This window comes from Schistocerca serialis, chromosome 1 (genome assembly GCF_023864345.2).
Source record: "Schistocerca serialis cubense isolate TAMUIC-IGC-003099 chromosome 1, iqSchSeri2.2, whole genome shotgun sequence".
NCBI lineage: Eukaryota > Metazoa > Arthropoda > Insecta > Orthoptera > Acrididae > Schistocerca > Schistocerca serialis.
Genome location: NC_064638.1, coordinates 1279321381 through 1279346160, shown reverse-complemented (window position 1 = coordinate 1279346160; position 24780 = coordinate 1279321381). Strand labels below are relative to the sequence as shown.

General features: G+C 46.9%; 1 protein-coding gene across 3 annotated transcripts in view; it reads right to left on the bottom strand.

The window, feature by feature from the left end:
• The window catches only part of LOC126419589 (loricrin-like), a 167062-nt gene that overhangs the window by 14650 nt on the left and 127632 nt on the right, over positions 1-24780 (bottom strand). For 2 of the 3 annotated variants that reach the window (XM_050086778.1, XM_050086785.1), the window contains exon 3: positions 21613-23247. In XM_050086778.1, the coding sequence (XP_049942735.1) occupies positions 21613-23247 (1635 nt within the window). The remainder of the gene's footprint in view (positions 1-21612; positions 23248-24780) is intronic. The other variant, XM_050086793.1, reaches the window with a different exon arrangement.

The window sequence follows — 24780 nt, the reverse complement described above, 5'->3', positions numbered from 1 at the left end:
CATTATGGCTCGCCGCGAAAGTCGAAAGTGCGTCAGAGATGGTGAAAGTTATGGTGATCCTCGTGTACGACTGTGATGGTGTTATCCTAACGCATTACGTTCCTCCACGGCAGACCGTCAATGCCCAGTATCACTGTTCGTTTTTGGAGAATCGCCTAGGACTAGCTTTGCGAAAGACGCGGTGACCCTTTCTGCGCAACCCAGCCAGCGTTTGGCATGACAATGCGCGGGCGCATGCAGCGCAAGCTGTGGCTGCTCTGTTCGGTCGATGGGACTGGGAAGTACTGTACCATCCACCATACTCCCCGGACGTAAGTCCTTGTGCCTTTGATTTGATTCTGAAGATGAAGGAACCACTTCGTGGCATTCGCTTCATAACTGTTACAGATATTCGACAGGCAGCAGACCGCTCCACTCGCACCATCAACAGAACAGGCCCTGCTAACGGCATACTGCGCCTTCCACATCGCTGGCAACTGGTTCTGCACAACGCTGGTGACTACTCTTTTTTTTTTTCTTTATTGAATTTCAATTCCCCCCGAAGGGGTCGGACTGGCAGCAGCTTAGTACGTCGCTCTTCAGCCTACAGACTTTGTTTTAAAAAGGTGAAGATAATAAATAATAAAAAACAGGCGATAAAATAGAAGACTTAAAGGGGTAACATGGCGAAAAAAAATCGTGGAACTTAAAACATAGAACAAAGGGATGATGATGCTAATAAAAATGCATACGAAGCAGACAGGTAAAATAATAGACAGACAATTGAAAAAAACACGGCGACAGCCTGGTTTCTGTTTTGAAACGACATAAAATTCACACCCAGCGACAGCATGGTTTCTGTTCACAACACGGGAAAAGACGAAACAACACTAAATATTCACTGGAACACTGCGCTAAAATATTACATACCACAGCCGAGAGCACGTGGGGGGAAACTGGACAGATGTGGGGAAGATAAAAAAAGGGGGAAGGTGAGGAAAAGCGAAGGCGTGGAGGGGGGAAAAGAGCCAATGGAGGATGAGGACCCATAAGAGGGGTGGGGGGTACTGGGCGTACGTGACAGGGAGTGGGGAAGGCAGAGGATGGGAATATAAAAGGACTCGGAGGGGGGGGGGAGAAGGGAAGTAGGGAGAGGTTAGGCGGGGAGAAACACAGGAGGGAAGGGGGGAAGAGGGAGCCCAGGGAAAGGATGGGGGAAAGGAGGGGGGGTGAGGATTAGAGTTGATAGGAGGGATAAATGGAGGGAGAGAGGGCATCATCCGGGAGGGGAAGTTGACGGAAGCCACCTTGGGGAAGGAGATGAAGGGTGTAGGGATGGAGGGTAGGGGGGGACACAACAGTGAAGACGTGGCAGGGGGCAGGGGGAGGAGAGGAGAGGAGCAACCAGGGGGTGAGGGGGTTCAAGGCGGCGGGAGGTGTAGAGTATCCGAATACGTTCGAGGAATAGGAGCAGATGGGGGAAAGGAATGAAGTCTTAGCGGATCCGCGTGGGGGACGGGAGGCGTATACGGAAGGCGAGGCAGAGTGCATGACGCTCAAGGATCTGGAGGGACTTATAGAATTTGGGCAGGCTGGTGACTCCTCTGAAGCACAGTAATAGGTGCAAACATGTAACTCTTTTGTATCGGTTGTGAATAAAAAGTTGTCGCTATTTAAGTTCCAACCCTCGTATTTGGAATAGTGGGTGAAACACACAGTATCTATTATATGAATGCGATGTGTCTGTTCTTTCTGAAAAAGCAGACACCTCGCATTCATATAATTCATTAGCCTCGATGGCTAATATACGTTCGAACTCCAGCGAGAATCTAAAATTAACGAAACCGTTGGGACCTGTGGATAGGTGGTGCAGGGGGAATATGAGTCGGTCGGGTAGCGTGCCGAGACAGTCAGCTTATTTGCGACAAATTCTGTGTGCAGATGGCGCAGTGCTTAACGCAACCGCCTAGTAAGCAGGAGAAGAGGGGGAATAGAGCAAGGTCTTACTCCAACCGTCCGCTTTGACCCACGACGCCGAGCCCCGCGCTGGCACGTATTTTCAATCTTCGGCGCCGATTTCGCACAAACTCCCGATGTAGCTGATATCATCAGTTCCTTTCCTTTCTCCACCTTCCCTCTTAACTTTCCATAACGTACAATAGCCGCGCTATTTGTCATTTGCACATAATCTAATTTTCAATGAATGGCTTCAGATGGATGCGCATACCTGAAGGATGTCGTCGACTCTTTTCCTGAAGATGTTGTTGGGCTGTGTAACTGCCATGTCCTCTGGGAGTGACAAATTATTTGTCCGGTGTTCTTACCACGTGCATCAAAAATACTTAACAATATTGCTTTGTGAAAGAATGTAAGTGTAAACTGAAAGCGGAGTAGGCAAGTGTCAATTGCTTTTTGGACAAAGAGGAACACTCGAGAGGCACTGTTAGCATTGCAGCTGATAATGGAGGGCAGATTTAGAAAAAAAATTAAGGGAATATACATTGATTTCGAAGATTTTCTAAAGTCTATTGATTAATTAGAATGAAATAAGAAGATTACAATTCTTAGGTTGTAATATGCAAGTAAATGAAAAGGAAAATAAATTTATGGTTTGTGTAGCATGTTGGGTGGCTATATGTTAACACTTTGACTGCCGGCCACGTAAACCTTTGCCGTTTCTTAGAAGGCCGATTTTTCAATATTTGTTATGAAGACTAACCAACAATGAAGAGCGACGGAGCTGTCAATACGCATGATTCCATATTTAAAAGCTGGAGAAATCGTGCACCATCAAATGATGGGATCGGCAGTGTACCTGAAATTTTCGCGTCACAGCAACTTCCGGGATTAGCAGTCAAAATGTTAAATTTAGACAAGAGCCTGTTGAAGAGGTACACGTATTACACTGGCGAGAAAGTAGAATTGATACAGAAGGTAGATGCGGGCTAAACATAGCAGCTAGTACTGCACCTAGCAAAATGTTTTCTGTAAAGGTAAAAGCTGCTAAAATTAAAAATTGCAAACTTTGAGACTAGAAATGCTGTATTTGGAGAATAGCTGTTAACGGTTGAGTGACGTGGTCAATGTTGAAGATAAAAATAAAATGATTACAATCAAAGAGAGTGTTACAGAAGGCTCTTGAATATTAAATGTATTGATCGGGTGAGGAATGAAGACGTCCTGAAACAAGCCAAAGGGGAAAAATGTAATGAAAGAGAGAAATGACTGGTGTCTGAAAATGGTCGATGAAGGGACGGTGCAAACAATTATCACTTAGGCAAACCTAGATAATGTTTACATGTAAGGTAGGTCGTCGATGACTACAGATGCAGAATTTGTGCTGATGTAAAGAGTATGGCTGATCAGCATGTTACGGGTCTCCAGCTGTTGCTTAGACATTCTGGTAACTGGTGCTTCAGTATATGTTTTACTATGGGACTGTCGTTACACCACCCCTGTGCAAATCCCGTAGTCGAGACGATAATAAGTTTCTGTGCAGCTCTTGATTTTGACATGTCTCTACACCAGTCCAGGCTACTATCTGCACTACTGCACACAGCATAAAAATAATTTGCTCTTGAATAAGGTGGGAATCGCCTACATGTTGTTCACTTAGTATGCTACTCCCTAACGAGACGGTCCATTGTGCATGCTGGTCTTACCGTGAGACTACCATTAAACGTCTTAAACGGAATTCCTATCGTCGCGGCAGTGGTAGGGATAACCACCCCTTTCCTCATATGGGTGAGAGTTGTAGTGTGAATTTCAGTCTAGAATGCTGCTTCGAAAACGGAGGCATTGTTGACGATATGGTCTCACAGGTTTTCTCTGTGTCCTGCCTCATAGTATTCCACTTTAAATTTCTATTTATGTGTCCATTTTTCTTTTAGCAGGTTGGTTCCATGCCTATGGGCCGTCTTAGCATACGATTAATTGGAAAAGGGTACTTCTGTTCCACTATCGTTTACGCTCTTTCCTGTTCCATTCGCGAATGTTGCATGGCAAGAACGTATGTCGGTAGACCTCCGTGTGGGTTCAAATTTCTCATAAATCTTATATAGTGCTCATTCTGTGACACGTATGTAGGAGCAGTAATAACGCTACCTGCATCTTTTTTCGAACATCTGCTCTTAGAGTTTCAACAGTATATCACTCCGTGATCCATTATGCCTCTTTTATAGTGTATGGCGCTGGAGTTTGCTGAATATTTCCGTAATCGGAATGAGATTTTCACTCTGCAGCGGAGTGTGCGCTGATATGACACTTCCTGGCAGATTAAAACTGTGTGCCGGACCGAGACTCGAACTCGGGTCCTTTATCTTTCGCGGGCAAGTGCTCTACCATATGAGCTACCCAAGCACGCCTCACGCCCCGTCCTCACAGCTTTACTTCTGCCAGTACCTCGTCTCCTACCTTACAAACATTACAGAAGCTCTTCTGCGAACCTTGTATAACTAGCACTCCTGAAAGAAAGGATACTGCGGAAACATGGCTTAGCCACAGTCTGGGGGATGTTTCCAGAATGAGATTTTCACTCTGCATCGGAGTGTGCGCTGATATGAAACTTCCTGGCAGATTAAAACTGTGTGCCGGACCGAGACTCGAACTCGGGACCTTTGCGTTTCGCAGGCACGTGCTCTACCATCTGAGCTACCCAAGCACGACTCACGCCCCGTCCTCACAGCTTTATTTCTGCCAGTACCTCGTTCCTACCTTCCAAACTTTACAGATGCTCTCCTGCGAACCTTGCAGAACTAGCACTCCTGAAAGAAACGATATTGCGGAGACATGGCTTAGCCACAGCCTGAGGGATGTTTCCAGAATGAGATTTTCACTCTGCAGCGGAGTGTGAGCTGATATGAAACTTCCTGGCAGATTAAAACTGTGTGCCTGACCGAGACTAGAACTCGGGACCTTTGCCTTTCGCGGGCAAGTGCTCTACCATTTTTTACGTAATGCTGTCATGCTTACTAAGCGATTCTCTGAAGAAATGTGCTGCTTTTCTTTGGATCATTTCTTGGTTGTCTATTAATGCTATGTGGTGAAGTACTGAAGAATTTTTGTATTTTGTAAGACAAAATCCTTAGGATTGAGTCAATAAATCCCAGTCTGGCCTCTGATTCTACTACATCTTTACGTGGTTCTTCCATTTTAGATCGTTCCAGACAAATACTCTTAAATATTTTACGTTTTTCACTTTTTTACTGGCTGCAGTATAAGTTTCATTCAAAAAGAAAAGAGCCAAAGTCTGTAAAATGAAAACCTCTGAAAGGATAGTAATACCACTGCCTACGGAAGAAGGTGTGGTCCCTGTCAGAACGCCTAGTTCCCAAACTCGCTGCTAGAGGGGCTTGGGCGCACACTCATGTGACGTCAGAGTGAGCACGTGCTTGCGTCGATAGTCCGACCGCCCATTCCACTCACTAGTGGTAGAAACAAAAATGGAGGCTTCAAAAGAACGGCAAAGGGGAGTAGTGCTTTTACGGGCAGCAGAACAGAGCGGGGAATGGAAATTCATCGAAGAATGATATAACTGTATGTAGAGCACAGTATGTCCGCTGCAAGGGTCAAGGCGTATCACAAGCGATTCAGGAAAGGACGGAAAATTCCACATCGTATTACCGATACCATTGTCCAGCAGGTGGATGCCCGCATTACAGTACTCAAGACCGGAGAGTTACGGTGGCAGCAATTACCCTAGAGATCGGATTGAGCGTTGGAATTGCAAACGACATGAGATTCTCTCGGTACACTTGTGACATTTTTGGATTAATTTCCATCCCTCGTACTCCTTGTACTGTAAGGAAGCGAACTATACCCCTCCGCTCTTTTTTAAGCTGCGTTTCGCTGTTTTCAGCGTAACTGGGTATTATGGACGCTCGCTACGTGCGGGAGCTCTCCCTGTCATCAAGTGGGTATCTGCCCATACCCCTCTAGCACGACTTTGGAGCCTCAGTGCTATTTTAGGGACGACACGTTCTTCTATCGGCAATGACATTACGGTCTCTTCAGCGGGTTTCGTTTGACACACTCCGATTTGTCTCACGTTCAAATGGATGAATATTGGCTTCGGGCCAAGGGTGGAAGCATTTGCGAAACAGTTCAACCTGCAAGCTTTTTGCGTGCCGCCGTGGCGAAAGTATACGGTGCTCGACAAAATGGTGCCATCGAAAATCAGCCCCGCGGGAACTGTGGTGCGCCACAAGGCACAGTTGACAGGAGTGAATGACGGCTCCGGAGATGTGTACGGGCGATAGACGAGCAACTGTTGAGGAACTGTCCGACCAGATGAACTAAGGGGCTAGCAGCAGTGTCTCCTCAACGAGCGTCCAGCCAACGTTGCTGCGTATGGGCCTCCGCAATAGGCGCCTGGTTCACGGACCCTCGCTGCACGCTGTTGATCGGCGATGGAGGCTGCAATTAACACGCTAATACCGCAACTCGACGTCCACCGTGTGGCAACAGGTGGCCTTTTCAGACGTTAGAGGGCAGTTGACGAGTAGGACGCGAAACACCTGAAAACAAACGCCCTTCAACAACCACCGAAAGGACGGAGTGCGCAGCGTTACGGTCTCACGAACCTTTCCATGGCATTCCCTGGGTGCTGTTGTGAATATGTTTGGTTTGTGAGGCGCTCAACTGCGCGGCCATCAGCACCCGTACAAAGACCCAATTTTTACACAGTCCATTTTTTTGACAATCGTGTCTAGTCACTGTCACAAATGATGACTATGATGGAATGATGAGTACAACACAAACACCCAGCCTCCAGGCGGAGAAAATCCTCAAACCCGGCCGAGAATCGAACCTGGGACGCCATGATCCAGAGGCAGCAACCCTAGCCGCTAGACCACGAGCTGCGGACTCCTGCTTGCTGTTGCCATTCTGGCAGGCACAGTGGATCAACACAGAACTGCATCTGTCCTCGAAATGATGGCATCCTCCAGCAGGACAATGCAATATATCAGAAAGCTCGTAGTTTACACGCGTGGTTGGAAGAGCACCAGGATGAGTTTACCGTACTCCCCTCGCCACCAAACTCTCCGCATATGAACCCAATTGAGTATCTGTAGAACCACCTTGATCGGGCTGTCCGTACCATGGATCCTCCAGGAACCAACAAACCCAGCGCAGATTGACGACGGCACAGGAATCCGTATTGGTACGTTCCAGAACCTCAGTGACTTTCATCCTGCACATCGAGCAGTGGTCCGCGCTGCAAAAGGTGGTTATTCGGAATTCTGACCAGTGCTCACATTAATGTGAGCCCGTTATGCATAACAGAACAGTAATACGTCTTTCCCTCTATGTATGCACAACACGGTACATTTATGTACGTTCCGAATGAACTAGCAAGTTAAGCACTAAGCGTCAATGATCTTCAGGAAGCATGTCGCTTCAGTTTCGGGACGTTCAAGTTTCTTATATACACTCCTGGAAATTGAAATAAGAACACCGTGAATTCATTGTCCAAGGAAGGGGAAACTTTATTGACACATTCCTGGGGTCAGATACATCACATGATCACACTGACAGAACCACAGGCACATAGACACAGGCAACAGAGCATGCACAATGTCGGCACTAGTACAGTGTATATCCACCTTTCGCAGCAATGCAGGCTGCTATTCTCCCATGGAGACGATCGTAGAGATGCTGGATGTAGTCCTGTGGAACGGCTTGCCATGCCATTTCCGCCTGGCGCCTCAGTTGGACCAGCGTTCGTGCTGGACGTGCAGACCGCGTGAGACGACGCTTCATCCAGTCCCAAACATGCTCAATGGGGGACAGATCCGGAGATCTTGCTGGCCAGGGTAGTTGACGTACACCTTCTAGAGCACGTTGGGTGGCACGGGATACATGCGGACGTGCATTGTCCTGTTGGAACAGCAAGTTCCCTTGCCGGTCTAGGAATGGTAGAACGATGGGTTCGATGACGGTTTGGATGTACCGTGCACTATTCAGTGTCCCCTCGACGATCACCAGTGGTGTATGGCCAGTGTAGGAGATCGCTCCCCACACCATGATGCCGGGTGTTGGCCCTGTGTGCCTCGGTCGTATGCAGTCCTGATTGTGGCGGTCACCTGCACGGCGCCAAACACGCATACGACCATCATTGGCACCAAGGCAGAAGCGACTCTCATCGCTGAAGACGACACGTCTCCATCCGTCCCTCCATTCACGCCTGTCGCCACACCACTGGAGGCGGGCTGCACGATGTTGGGGCGTGAGCGGTAGACGGCCTAACGGTGTGCGGGACCGTAGCCCAGCTTCATGGAGACGGTTGCGAATGGTCCTCGCCGATACCCCAGGAGCAACAGTGTCCCTAATTTGCTAGGAAGTGGCGGTGCGGTCCCCTACGGCACTGCGTAGGATCCTACGGTGTTGGCGTGCATCCGTGCGTCGCTGCGGTCCGGTCCCAGGTCGACGGGCACGTGCACCTTCCGCCGACCACTGGCGACAACATCGATGTACTGTGGAGACCTCACGCCCCACGTGTTGAGCAATTCGGCGGTACGTCCACCCGGCCTCCCGCATGCCCACTATACGCCCTCGCTCAAAGTCCGTCAACTGCACATACGGTTCACGTCCACGCTGTCGCGGCATGCTACCAGTGTTAAAGACTGCGATGGAGCTCCGTATGCCACGGCAAACTGGCTGACACTGACGGCGGCGGTGCACAAATGCTGCGCAGCTAGCGCCATTCGACGGCCAACACCGTGGTTCCTGGTGTGTCCGCTGTGCCGTGCGTGTGATCATTGCTTGTACAGCCCTCTCGCAGTGTCCGGAGCAAGTATGGTGGGTCTGACACACCGGTGTCAATGTGTTCTTTTTTCCATTTCCGGGAGTGTACTTACAACGCCGGCCGGAGTGGCCGTGCGGTTCTGGGCGCTACAATCTGGAGCCGAGCGACCGCTACGGTCGCAGGTTCGGACCCTGCCTCGGGCATGGATGTGTGTGATGTCCTTACGTTAGTTAGATTTAAGTATTTCTAAGTTCAAGGTGACTGATGGACCTCAGAAGCTAAGTCGCGTAGTGCTCAGAGACATTTGAACTCGTACAACAGCAACATTCGCGGACACCCTCAAGGAGCTTTCAACAATATCCACCTGTTCATTTTCATTTAAACTGCCGGGAAAAAAAGTAAAACGCTGAGAAGGGGGCGAGGATATGAAATGTAACTTCACTAGTTTGGAAGATACGTTACGTTATTTCAGTGATGACAAAATCATTTTGGTAAGTTACATCCACTATAGCAAAGATGCATGCACTGATTCGATTGGGAAGGAGGTTACAAAGCCACTGCATCCTCTCCTTAGGCTAGCTGGCCCGCGACTGTTGCAACTGGTCCATGATATCCTGGATACTGTCATTTGGAGGCAGTTGACGTTCTAGCTGGTCACAGAAATGTCCTTTCTGGGATCCTTTTGGACGCGTGAGTACCTCACATCGCACAGACAACTCATAGAGACTCGTGACATATGTAGGCGAGCACTGCCCTGTCTACAAATTGCATCACAATACTGTTGCATGAGCGGCAGCAGATGAGAAGGCAGGGTGTCTGTGAGTTCCTGCCATTCCTGATCAGCCGTGACCTGAACTTATAACTGATCGTTCCGCACACCATGGGCCCAGGACTAACACTGCTGTGCCTTTCCAGCACATTGGAGGCATCGGCCCTCTCCCTGGGTCGCTACTCTGCTAGCCTCTATACTGTTGATTCGGCCTAGTGTAGAACTGCGATTCATCGCTGATCGAAATCTGACGCCGCTCATCAGCAGTCCACGCTGCCAAACGCAGCCGTTTGTGTAGTGGTGTTGACGGCAGCCTACACATGGGGCTGATGCTAGCCACTGACCTATGATGTGGGATAACACACAACACTCCAGGATGACAGGTGAAGATGGGTAGGGATTACGACGTGCTTGGCATGTGGTCGACCTGAACCTTGACGAGGAGTATGTCTGCCCTCACATTTCCATGCAGTCCCCATAAAACTCGATACTGCATAATTCGACCAGTTGGCCAAATGGAGACCCACAATCACGTCCCTTACAAACTCTGCCAGGTGCTGATAATGCTAACTCATCCGAGTGCAAACCTTCTCCGCGTGTATCAAAGTGTTCAGTCAATATCTGATGCTTTTCACACTACGTACGCTACTGGCCATTAAAACTGCTACACCACGAAGATGACGTGCTACAGACCCAATCTTTAACCGACAGGAAGAAGATGCTGTGATATGCAAATGATTAGCTTTTCAGAGCATTCACACAAGGTTGGAGCCGCTGACGACGCCTACAACGTGCTGACATGAGGAAAGTTTCAAACCGATTTCTCATACACAAACGGTAGTTGACCGGCGTTGCCGGGTGAAACGTTGTTGTGATGCCTCGTGTAAGGGGCAGAAATGGGCACCATCACGTTTCCGACTTTGATAAAGGTCGGATTGTAGCCTATCGCGATTGCGGTTTATTGTATCACGTTATTGCTGCTCGCGTTGGTCGAGATCCAATGACTGTTAGCAGAATATGGAATCGGTGGGTTGAGGAGGGTAATACGGAACGCCGTGCTCGATTCCAACGGCCACCTATCACTACCAGTCGAGATGACACGCATCTTATCCGCATGACTGTAACGGATCGTGCAGCCACGTCTCGATCCCTGAGTCATCAGATGGGGACGTTTGCAAGACAACAACCATCTGCACGAACAGTTCGACGACATTTGCAGCAGGTTGGACTATCAGCTCGGAGACCATGGCTGCGCTTATCCTTGATGCTGCATGACAGACAGGAGCGCCTGCGATGGTGTACTCAACGACGAACCTGGGTGCACGAATGGCAAAACGTCATTTTTTCGGATGAATCAAGGTTCTGTTTACAGCATCATGACGGTCGCATCCGTGTTTGGCGACATCGTGGTGAACGCACATTGCAGCGTGTATGCGTCATCGCCATACTGGCGTATCAGCCGGTGTGATGGTATGGGGTACCATTGGCTACACGTGTCGGTCACCTCTTGTTCACACTGACGGCACTTTGAACAGTGGACGTTACATTTCAGACGTGTTACGACCCGTGGCTCTAACCTTCATTCGATCCCTGCTAAACCCTACATTTCAGCAGGATAATGCACGACCGCATGTTGTAGGTCCTGTACGGGCCTTTCTGGATGCACAAAATGTTCGACTGCTGCCCTGGCCAGCACAGTCTCCATATCTCTCACCAGTTGGAAACGTCCGGTCAACGGTGGCCGAGCAACTGGCTCGTCACAATACGACAGTCGCTACTCTTGATGAACTGTGGTATCGTGTTGAAGTTGCATGGGCAGCTGTACCTGTACATGCCATCCAAGCTGTGTTTCACTCAATGCCCAGGCGTATCGAGGGCGTTATTACGGCCAGAGGTGGTTGTTCTGGGTACTGATTTCTCAGGATCTATGCACCCAAATTGCGTGAAAATGTAATCACATGTCACTTCTAGTATAATATATTTGCCCAATTAATACCCGTTTATCATCTGCGTTTCTTCGTGGTGTAGCAATTTTAATGGCTAGTAGTGTATATATCACACCAGACCTGGTAACAACACTAAACACCAACAACACCACTGAACTTTGGTCCTCTTTCTACTGTCACACAGAACTGCAGCTCTAATCATTTAGATAGTCAAAAATCGAAGCGGAGTGAGCTGTATAATACAGTAAGGCGATGCACTCGTACATAGAGCTACTAATGTAATACTAATCTGCGGTGAACACTGGACACACACCTCCTGAAAATGAAACATACAGCATTTTACGAAATAATTCCTAGTTAACTTACTAAGTATAAAGGTCAAGATGCTAATAACAATTACAGGTGCACAAAAATTTGTTTATGTGTTGTGGATGCCAGCAAAATAACTCGATGAAAACGCTGTGAGAAATAAAGCAGTGCAACTGTAAACAAGATGAATTCATATCATTTTCCCACCATCCCTGAAAACAGTTCTTTCCTGCATCCATAGCGTTCTTTAAAGAAAATCACAGATGTGTTGCAGAAAATGAGTATTTTTGAGGGGGTGAGTGCTAAATGAGTATTTTTGAGGGGGTGAGTGCTATTCCCGAGAAAATTTACGCCATGGAGTCATTACGCTCCTTTTTACTACTCTTAATCAACTTCGTCTTTGCTTTCTTCATCCTCAAGTCATACTCCTTTCATGGTATGCCATCTCTTGCTTTCAGAAGATATTATTGTATCTTACATCCGGCCAGAAGGTTTATGTTGTCTGAGAACCTTAGCACTGGCATCTGTACCCTTCTGTCTTATTCCTCTCCGAAATATCCTTTCACATCCTTTCTCGCTCTGTGACGTACGTTAAACAATAGTGGCGATAAGCTGTCAACCTCACGTTACGCCCTACTTAACGCCAACTTGTCTTTATTATTCTTCCTGTGTTATTACTCCAAGTTCGGCTTTGTGAATGTCATAGACTATTCGTCTGCCTCCGTGTTTTGTCACCAACCTTTCTGTAAACATTTAATTCCACTTTACACTGTCGAAGTCTTTCGGTAGGTCCAAAAACGTCCCTCTTCAGTTTCGCTTCAGATGGCAGGCGCAGTGCCATAATTGCTTAGCTGGAACCATTCCCTTATTGCAACCAAATTGATCTTCCTTCCATCCGTCTCCTATGCTTCCGTACATTATTCTCGTCATCAGGTTACAAGACTAATCGTCCAATAACTTCCACTTTTGTCAGTATGTGCCTCGTTTGGTAATGCGATCATAGTGTTTTTCTGTAAGTCTGATGATAAGTTGAGCATTTATAGATTTTTTGAGGCTAAGTCAAACCCATATCCACTTCCTATACCTCTCAGAAATTATAGTGGTTCTGGAAGTACAGAGTAACCTAACAGTCCGTTAGCATTTGAAAATGCGCTACAAATTGACTCTTATGCCTGAAATGATGTGGAACTGTATTACAACCAAAAACGATTGCAAAACACTGGTCAAAAGAGAGCGCTGGACAGCGGGGTGCTGCTTTTCAAACTGTCGGCTTGACGGGATATGTTACAGTATCGGAACATCCCTGGCCTGGCTGATAAATGCCTACATCTGCATTTACATCTACATGGATACTCTGCAAAACACACGTAAGTGCGTGGCAGAGGGGTTATCGAACCACCTTCACAATAATTCTCTATTACTACAATCTCGAAGAGCGCTCAGAAGATACGAACACCTAAGACTTTGTGTGCGAACTCTGATTTCCCTTATTTTATTATGATGATCGTTTCTCGCAATGTAGGCCGGCGTCAACAAAATATTTTCATAATCGGAGGAGAAAGTTGGTGATTGAAATCTCGTGAGAAGTTTCCTCCGCAACGAAAAACGCGTTTGTTTAAATGGCGTCCTCCTCTAATCCTGCGTCATCTCAGTGACGCTGTCTCCCCTATTTCGCGATAATATAAACCTGCTGCTCTCCTCTGAACTCGATGTACTCCGGTAGTCCTATCTGGTAAGGATTCCAAACCGCGCAACAGTACTCCAGAAGAGGACCGACAAGCGTAGTGTCTCTTTAGTAGATCTGTTATATTTAGTAGGTCTGATACATTTTGTAAGTGTTCTGCCAATGAAACGCATTCTTTGGTTTGCCTTCTCCACAACATTTTCTATGTATTCTTTCCAGTTTAAGATGTTCTTATTTGGAATTCCTAGGTATTTAGTTGAATTTACGGCCTTTAGATTTGACTGATTTATAGTGTAAGCGATGTTTAACGGATTTCTTTCAGCACTCATGTGAGTGAGCTCACACTTTCCATTATTTAGGATCCACTGCCAAGTTTCGCACCATATAGATGTCTTTTCTAAATCGTTTTACTATCTGTTTTGATCTTCTGATGACTTTACTAGACGATAAACGACAGAGTCATCTGCAAGCAATTTATGACGGCTGCCCAGATTGTCTCCTAAATCGTTAATAAAGGGAAGGAACAGCAGAGGGTCTATAACACTTGGGGAACGCCAGAAATAACTTCTGTTTTACTCGATGATTTTCCGTCACTTACTACGAACTGTGACCTCTCTTACAGGAAATCACGAATCCAGTCACATAACTGAGACGATATTCCTTGAGCACGCAATTTCAGTACACGTCGTTTGTGTGGTACAGTGTCTGGAAATGTAGACATACAGAACCAATTTGAAATCCCTTGTCAACAGCACTCAACACTTCGCGTGAGTAAAGAGGCAGTTGTGTTTCACAAGAACTATGTTTTCAAAACTCGTGTTGACTGTGTGTGTCACTACACCGTTCTCTTCGAGGTATTTCATAATGTTCGAAGACAATATATGTTCCAAAATCTGCATATTGACGTTAATGACATTGGCCTGTAATTTACTGGAATACTCCTGCTACGTTTCTTGAATATTGGTGTGACTTGTGCAACTTCCCAGCCTTTGGGTACGGATCTTTCGTCGAGAGAGCGGTTGTATATGATTGTTGAGTATGCATCAGCATACTCTGAACGGAAGCTAAGTGTTATACAGTCTGGACTGGAGACCTGCTTTTATTACCTGCTGTAAGGTACTGTTTTTATGCAGGATAGCAGTCCACCCCATATTGGTACACTTGTGAAATATCACTTGCGCACATCGTTTGCTGAGGATAGCGTACTGAGCCGACACTTTCGTCACGCTTGGGCTCCGAGGTCCTCATTCTTCCATCCGTGCCATTATTAGCTGTGGAGTTACATGGAGTCGCAAACCTACCACAATCGCCTGACCTCATTAGGGATGCTTAAGGAGAACATTCGACGGCAGTTCCTCACCGTTCCTACTGATATGATGGACACAGCTGTTCGCAGCATTGTCCCTCGACTACAGATATTGTTTATGAATGACGACCGACGTGTTAGCTATTTCTTAGAACATCTTCTTTGCTAGAAATCAATTTTTATGCTAATTACAGCTTTTGTGTCATATGAAGCACCATCCGTTGGTCATTTTCTGGATTTTAATTCAGTGTACCCAATGTCATTCCAAGTAAGTATTTCAATTTTTACCTCTCTGCCTACATTATTCCGTGAAGTATTGAATTTTCAAATGTTAACGGATTTTTTGTGTCACCCTGTGTATTGCCCAACTCAGATCATTCAGGGCTCGGAAGAATTCTGACAGCGATACGGGGCAAGCTATTTCTTCTACATCAACTTCCTATTCCTACCACACGATCGGACAGTTTGTAAGAAAACACCTCTAATTTTGCTTCACCGCAGTCATGCAGTGTCGATTTGTCAGTAATTATACCTTTCGCAAGTGGTTTCATGTTTCTATCATCCGTTCTGATTCATCCTGCAAATTTCGTTCCTAAGCAACATGCACTGTATATCCTTACCGCGTACGTAAGATTCTTTTACTTTTTTTTCATCTACATGCTCTAGTATTTCTGATGTCGTCCATGGCTTCTTCAACTCTCATTTCGTTACACCTAGGGTGTGATTCCCAGCCTTAATAATTTTCTCCTTTCTTATGTTCCATTTATTCTTTCACTGTCATTATCTATGGTATACTTTCATCCGATTAAAATTGTAGTAATTCTTCAGTTATATCTGTGCAAAGTATCATTCTGGTGTAGCGACTGGCAACTACATCTTAATTCAGAGAAATTTTAATATGAAGAAATCAATGTGTACTTATTGAACGAAAATACATTGAAACCTCTTCTCCTTTCATGAGTCGCACCAGGACTTGTGCGCCAGACTGGAATCACGCCTTTCGTGGACAAAACTCCTACCAACTGAGTTATCCCAAGAATCAGTCACAGTCCGCTCTCTCAGTTTCAGTTCTGTCAGTCTCCTACTTCCCAGACCCCACAGAACTTCACTGCGAGTGGAAGAATGATTTCTGAAATATCTGACAGGCTGTAGCTGCGCCATTTCTCTGGAATATCGTTTCTCGTGGGAATGCAGGATAATTTATGTTAAGTTTGGAAAGTAAGAAAGCTGTATTGCCCGCAGCGTATGACTACGTCCCACATTTCATTTTGGACCTCTCAGACCATTTTGGACCACTCACACATTTACGATGGGGAGAAGCTAACCGTATATGCTTTTCTCTCGTATCTTACTACTTTGGGAATGTTCCAGTCATTCGTTTATTCCTAATTTGGGTGTAACTGCAGTCACGGGTGACATCCATTTGAAGTTTCATCCACCACTAGTGCAGTGGTGAAGTCCCATCAAGTTATGCTGATTATACGGGTTTCTGCCGGTTATTCACGTCTCTCCTGCACGATATTTCAACTGCGTGACTCGCAGTCTTCCTCAGGTGCTGCAGTATCAGACAGCACCTGAAGAAGACTGCACAGTCACGCAGTTGGAATATCGTGCGGGAAAGACGCCGACCGGCAGAAACCCGAGTAATCAACATGACAACGCCTCGCCGGGAAAGCCTGAAGAATCTCATCATGTTGATGGAAAATGGTCGTGCTGCATGTAAGGTCGCTAGTAGCTCTTCAGTAATGGCTGTGTCAAGAGAATACCAGTGTCGAGAGAACAGTCCACTTGCTTGAATTAGTGTCTTAATAACTTAGGAACGCTTATCATCAAAGCAACATTTACCTTGATGTAACTGTGCATTGTACCTGAAACAGATACTCGTTTTCGAGTACATCCTAGGATGATTCGTTGACACACGCAGGTAGGACAGTTCAGATGAATTCATGGACACGTGTTTCACAAACAACAATGCGTGGATGTTTGAGAAGGTTTATGACATCCACAGTGCTGCAGATTACCAGTGAATCCTAATTAACTCACATTTCCTCGATGTAACTGGGACGAACTGAACCATGTGTTGATTTATATTTAAGAGCTGTCAATACATATTTAGTTGTTACCCCAGTGTTGTTATAAGTACTACGTAGAATTTATTATTGGAGTAGAGGAATCCGTGATGAATTGATTAAGATTCCAGAAGTGTTCAGACACGCAACAGGCGGAGGAATTGCCTATGGTGTGGGCGGCGACTCTACATCAAACCTACGCAAGCCATCTGGCGGTACATGGCGGAGCGTACTTCTGAAACCACTGAGTTTTCCCTCCTTCATTATTCCTTTCGCGAATGGCACGTGGGAAGAATGATTATTCGTAAGCCTCCGTCTTACCTCTAATTTCTCAACTTCTCTCGTTCTGGTCGTTTAGCGAGACGTTTGTCGATGAAAGTAATACGTTGTCCGACTCTTCCCGGAAAGTACTCTCTGGAAATTTCTATAGCAAGCATCTCCGAGATGTACGACGCCTCTTTCGTAGCATCTGCCACTGCAGTTTGTTGATCGTCTCGCACCGACTAAACGATCCCGTGACGAAACGCGGCGATCTTCTCTATCTCTTCTATCAGTCCAAATAGGCAAGGGTCCAAGATTTACGAATGATACTAAAGAGTCGGATGAAAAAGGGCCTAGTAAGCCACATTTTAGTGGATGAATTAGTTTTCCTTAAGATTCTTGCTATGAATCTCAATGTCGCTTTTGTTTTCCCTACTATTTCTTCATGTCGTCATTCCTCTTAAGGGCGCTCCAGATAGATACTCCTAGATATTTGACGGTAGATACCTTTTCCAGCAATTTGTCACCAATAGAGTAGCTTTACAGCAGTGTATATGCAATATGTTACATTTACATGGTGACAATTACTGAACGACATGAAATAAAATCGTCATAACTTCAGAACGGTTTGCTTTAGGACATTGAAACTGCACGGTTGGCCGCGGGGCATGATGGGAATTAGTATGCGCAACGTTGTTTGGTCCTGCTATGAAGCCCACTTTCATGTGGATGGGTTCGTCAGCAAGCAAAACTGGCGCGTTTGGGGGATGAGAATCCGCATTCCGCGATCGAGAAGTCTCTTCACCCTCGCGAAGTGCTGTATAACGTTCGGTCACGGAATAATCGGTGCGATATTTCTTGATGACATGAAGCCGGCCGCGGTGGCCAAGCGGTTCTAGGCGCTTCAGTCGGGGACCGCGCGACTGCTACGGTCGCAGGTTCGAATCCTGCCTCGGGCATGGATGTGTGTGATGTCCTTAGGTTAGTTAGGTTTAAGTAGTTCTAAGTTCTAGGGGACTAATGACCTCAGAAGTTAAGTCCCATAGTGCTCAGAGCCATTTGAACCATTTGATGACATGAAGACTACCGAATGGTACGTGAAGGTTTTGGGAGATGATTTCATCCCCGTTATCTAAAGTGACCCTGATTTCGACAAGATGTGGTTCATGCAAGACGAAGCTTGACCACATCGAAGCAGGAGAGTGTTTGATGTCCTGGAGGAGCGCTTTGGGGACGGCATTCTGGCTCTGGGGTGCCCAGAGGCCACTGGCATGGGCCTCGATTGGCCGCCGTATTCTCCGGATCTGAACACATGCGACTCCTTTTTGTGGGCCTATATTAAAGACAAGGTGTACAGCAATACCCCCAAAACCATTGCCGAGCTGAAAACAGCCATTCAGGAGGTCAACGACAGCATCGGTGTTCCGACACTTCAGCGGGTCATGCAGAATTTCGCTATTCGTCTAATCCACATCACCGCCAATGATGGCAGGCATATCGAACATGTCGTAACCTAAATCCGAATATCTAACTTTTACACGTTGAATAAAGTGTGTTCACACTGTAGTTGTAACTAATTAACTTTTTTTCATGTCGTTCAATACTTGTCACCCTGTATTTATCTTCGGAGTCAACAGCCAGTCGCTGCACCATTCATCATTTCCTTCTGCAAATTGTTACTTTTTTGGCATTGCTAACTTCGTATAAATAACAGCATCATCTGTGAACAGTCTTAAAGAGCTTCCAACGCATCTTTCTGCTTGATTGTTTATACACACTGTAAACTGTAGCGGTCCTATCACACTTTCTTGGGGTACCCCCGAAATTAGGTTTACATCCGTCGAATTTGTTCCGTTAACAGCGAGCTGATAAGTACTACCTGCAAAAAACTCTTAAATCCAGTCGTAAATCTGGTCAGATATACGATAAGCTCGAATTTTTTTTCGCTAATCGGCAGTGTGGGACAGGTTCAAATGCCTTCCTGAAGTCAAGGTACACGGCATGAACCTCAGCACCGATTTCTTCAGCGCAGTGTACCTCGAGGAGAAAAAGAGCGACCTGAAGGACATCATCTTTACGCCAGTGACTGTTATTAGTTTTTATTACACTATTGCAATTTCGGCCCTAGGCCATTATCAGGTGATATTATAGCCTTAAGCCATGTCAACGTAATGTAAGCTGACATGGCTTAAAGCCATAATATCACCTGATAATGGCCTAGGGCCGAAATTGCAATAGTGTAATAAAAACTTATAACAGTCACTGGCGTAAAAACTCTTTATGACTGTGAATCCCAGCTATAACAAGTTTATTTAGAGCGACCTGAGTTTCGCAACATCGCTGTTTGCTGAATCCCTGCTGATTTGATGGAATTTTCATTCACCAAACACATCATAATTCTTGCGAATGAAACATGTTTCATAATTCTACAACAGATTGACGTCAACGGTGTAGGCCTACAAATTATGTGCACCTGTCCTACGACTCTTCTTGAAACCGGGAATGACCTGTGTTCTTTTCCCAGTCGCTAGGTACCCTTCGTTGCTCCAGCGATCTACAATAAACAGCTGCTAGAACCGGAGCAAGTTCTTTCGCATTATGACTGTTGAATCTTGCAGGTATCTCGTCTGGCCCTAATGATTTTCCACTACTAAGCGACTGTAGTTGTCTTCCTATTCCGCGATCAACTATCTCAGTACCTGCCATTTCGAAGTTCGTACAATCGTTGAAATGAGGTACTGTGTTACGATCATCCGCGGTGAAACAGTTTCGAAAGACCGTTTCGGTGCCATTATCCTCCTTACGTGACGCTGGGTCTCTTGGCTGTCACGCATTGCTTCACTGTTCTGACTGTGCTCATAACACGTGCGTGGGAAAGCTCTGTCATAGTCTTCAGAACCGTCCAGCTAAAGGGTTATCGCTCCGTAAATAATCTGTTCTCAGTAGTTTTGAACGTATTGTCGAGAAATAATGTCAATGATTGTTAAAAACTAATATTGAACAACATAAAACGCGGTTTATGTTATTTGATAACCGGCTTCTGTTACGAAACCACTCCAGAGAAATTTAAAGATACCGACTGGTCTGAAGATATTTGCATAGCCGAAATCTGTTGCCCAATTATATAACTAGCGATTTGGAGAGTTTTAAAATGATTTTTACAACTTCTTCTGTTTATGCCATCGTATTTCACAGGACCAAAACAGCCTAAAATTCTGGTAAACAAACGAGAGGCAATGTGTGTAGAACAAACCTTCTAGAATATGACGAGTGTGTAGGACATTACTATACTTCAGGGGTAGACTGCAGTCGAATCTTTTAGCTCAAGTCTGAACAAGAATCATCTCATCTGTGAATATGGCCCCCATCGACGATTCAATATTTGCATAAAATTGGAAACTGCACTCAGAAATGTGTCAGCGTGGACTGGTTGCGACTACCGAGCAGGAGGTATTAGTTTTCCAATTATGGAAGACGTTGGAGGGCATGTTCCTTCTGAATTTTTGTATAACATTCTAAGATTTGTATAATGTTCTAACATTCTTAGTTGACAACTGGGTACAGAGTTTCGAAAATGGAGACCCTTAACTTCCTCTTGCAGGTGTTACAGACGAAATAAATTGTAAAGTGATCGTGCATACTACATGTGGGGAAATCACAACTAAAAGGTCAACCCATAGACACGTGTTCGTGGATGTTGGGGGAGACCTCACATGAGCAGAACTACACTTTAGCAGTGAGTGCCAGTTAACTAGCTTTGCCAATTCATATCTGGGAGTAATTGAACTATTTTTTTAATTTATATCTGAGTGTAGGCAGTACATTTTTGTAAAAATAGTTTGAACGTGTCCAAAACAAAAATAAAACTGTATTCAGGGCTCTCGGGTGTCTAGAGCCCTGGAAAGAACACGTACGCAGGGAAAGCCTCTGATCACATTAAAATAAAACTGAAGTTCATAGACGGACTTTAGTTCCCATTCTGCAGTTGATGGTGAGTATTTATCAATTTCAGTTTATTTTGTCGAATAGACTATGCTGTGTTCAATTCTTTCTTTCGCTATACAACCGTTTAACGACTGTAATCTAAAGAATAATCGGTTGTGATATAGTTCCAATTCGTGATGTAAATGTTCTACAGTAGAGGTCAAAGTGTCGGATCTTGATGAAATAGCAATAAAAAAATAAATATACTGCACACTCGTACAACGGCAGCGTTGTTGGCTGTACTACCTGCCGGTATCATGGTTAGCTACAATGTCACGTAATCTCATGATGCTTAGTGATCTGTTACAAACTGAATGTTGGTGACTAGTAAACTAATTCAAGCAACTGGGTCCGTTTCCTCAATATCGGTTGTGGATCCACCTTTGTGTTACGTGACAGTCGTGGCCAAAACAGCAGGTGTTTCCAGCGCCCTCGTGTCCAGCACGCAGCTAGCAGTCGGCAGTGCTCACTCAGCCCCTCCGCAAGCAGCGTGGACAAGCCGTGGTCGTGGAGTGCCGCGTGCGGAAAGCTCGTGTCGCCCGGACATGCGCAGACTCACCCACCGTATCCGCCGCCTCCGCTCGGTGGGGGCTGCGGCCCGAACCAGCCGCCTCCAGCTCCACCCGGCGCGCCGCCTCCGCCCCAAGGCCGTTGCGACCAGCCCCCGGGGCCACCGCTGGCCCAGCTTCCGCCTCCACTGCCGCCGGCCCAGCTTCCGCCTCCACCTCCGCCACCGTAGGCTGGCCTCTGGTCCCAGGATCCGCCGCCTCCGACAGCCCCTCCCCCAGAGGGACCGTACCGGTCCCAGCCAGCCCCGTAGCCGTGGCCGCGTTCCGCCTCCCAGCCGCCGCCGCCGCCGCCGCCGCCACTACCGCCGGCCCCAGCAGCACCGCCAGGCCTCAGGGTCACCCACCCGCCACCCCCACCACTGCCGTAGCGGTCGTCTCTAGAGGGATCCGACCCGTGCGGTCCTCCACCACTGGGAGCACCGCCTGCCCATCCCGCACCACCTCCAGGTGCGCCACCTGCCCACCCACCTCCGCCCCCACTACCACCCCCACCTGTACCGTACCGGTGCCCACCGTATGTGTACCACCTGTCTCCTGTTGCTCCAGAACCCCACCTGTCTGTGCTGGAAAGCCACCCAGGCCCACCTCCACCACCACCTCCACTGCCACCTCCGCTAGATCCCCATCTGTCACCATTCCATTTGTCCCCACCAGTTCCCCACCTGTTTCCGCCAGCTCCTAACCATGCAAATGGCCCTCCACTCCCAGAAGAACCCCACTTATTTCCTCCTGAGGACCACCTATCTGTTCCACCGCCACTGCTCCCCCAAGAACCACCACTGCTGCTCGGTCCCCAAGACCCAGTACTGCCACCTCCCCAGGAGCCACCACTGCCGCTACCTCCTCCGCCTCCTCCACCCCAGTGTCCTGCACTGCTACTCCAGTGCCCTCCCCCACTACCAGCTCCACCAGCAGGAGGCCAAGGCGGACTCCCACCGCCTCCAACTGGTGGGTGCCCTGCTGGTCCACCAGCAGGTCCATATCCATAGCCATCACCACCTCCATAACCGTAGTAACCACCGTACCTGTCAGCAGGCCACCGACCTCCACCAGCATGTTTAGGTGGGTCCTTATCCCAGTGCCCATAACGGTGCTCCTCAGGTCTCCATGCAGTACTGCCCCCTCCTCCACTTGGTCCCCAAGGCCTGTAAACCCCTCCACCTTGTCCTCCACCACCTCCAGGTGGCCAAGGACCACCAGCCCCTCCTGACGACCATGAGCCACCCCCACCTCCTGATGGAGGCCAAGGGCCACCACCAGGTCCAGCAGTGGACGACCATGAACCACCGCCTCCTCCTCCTCCTCCTCCTCCTCCTCCTCCTCCAGGTGGCCACGGACCTCCTCCACCTCCAGATGACCACGGACCGCCTCCTCCTCCTCCTGGTCCTCCAGAAGCCCAAGGACCGTTGCCACCTCCTCCAGATGACCATGACCCACTGCCTCCTACTGCTCCTCCACCTGACGACCAACTGCCACCACCACCTTCGTGGTGGTGTGGGTGGTGGTGAGGGTCACCCTGCCACGGAACTCCTCCCGGTCCCAGGTTGTCGTAGCCATTGCCGCGGTAGCCGTGGGGTGACGATGCTGCCGCCACGTGATCCAGCGCGGCCGGATCTGTTCCCGATCTGTCAACAACAGATAGCGTTACAAGTAGAACCTGTGGGATGAGCAATGCTTCTTCCTCCTTGCAATTTACGTGAGACAGTACTGGGTACAAGGTCAAAAGTAGCAGTCCTCAAACATAACATTTCGAATTTGCCAGCAAGTGTCCTTCACAGAGTTTCCCAGAAATGGCTGTACGCTTAACATAATAGACAGACGAAAACTTGTGAGTCATATGTGTGATATAGCGCAACTACTTTCCAGGATGTTTAAAAGAATGACTGGTTGCCACACGAGCAAAAATATGTTAGCTAATACATGAAAATATACGTTAGGTATTATAGTTTTATTATATGTAGGAATTAATGCACATTTTTCGTACAGCTGGACCTGTTCTGTTTTAATCATTATTTAATCCGAACAGGAACAAGGCGAAAGTAAACCGATTTGTACTCCATTCAGTTAAACTGTATGGTGCTGAATGCTGAATGTCGACAAAAGAAGTAGAACAACGACTTGCTGTCATGGAAACAAAGATGTTCAGGTGGACATCTGGATTAACACTGCACGATCATGTCACAAGTAAGTTATATGTAGTAGCACCTGTGGCAGACAAGATGAGAGAAAGATGTCTTTGACAGTAGGAGCAAGTTCTCAGAACAGATGCAAGAACATTGGTTTCTGTTCGAGAGTAAATGGTAAACGAGCAATAGAGCGACCTAAGTAGCGATGGTTCGACACACTACCCGAAGATCTCAAGATCTCAGGCCTGCACCCTGATCAGGCCCAAGATCAGATGTAATGGCGACAGAGAGCGAAAGCAAGCAAGATAAAGGCCAAGGAAGAAGAAGGAGAAGAAGGAATGACGTGAGGGAGTCAGTTGTAACAGTGTTCTAGGAGACATTTGTAACATATTGTACTTCACTGCCAGTGTAAATGAATCTCTTTTTTCTCCTTTTTTCTATAACTTGGCTTGTTTGAACAGTTCATAAAGATACATTTATTAAAATTGTCTATATTAGTCGCTGCTATAGCATGCGGAGGAATCGTAAGCGGTTAAGAGGTCAGGTGCCGCAGGGAGCTATGAAAGCTGCTACTGTGGAAGTTTTAAATTCCAGAATATAAGTGAGAAATGTGACAAGAGAATCTGGCACCTGTCACGTGTCACTATAAAGATTTTGCCAGAAAACGAGGACAGCCACGTCTCAAAATTAGGCTACAATGTGAAAAGTACCACGCTAAAGTGCGCTACCTAAGTAAAGTCAATCGCTCTCGGCTGTCTTTAATACCATCCCTTCCAACAGCCTCACTACAAAATGTTGACCCAGTGAGACAAGTGTAATTCGCTAACAGTGACGATTCATGTCCTTCTGACAGCTCATTTCTCGAAGACCGAGCATCCGTTCATAGGACCAGCGAACTATAGGGAAATCGACGCCGGAAAATGCATAACAATAAATCGAATTAAATACCTCATTGTTATAGTATTTGTATGAGTACATTTAGCTTTACAAATAAATATTAAACTGCAGTTCAAAATTACTTCTTCCTCCACA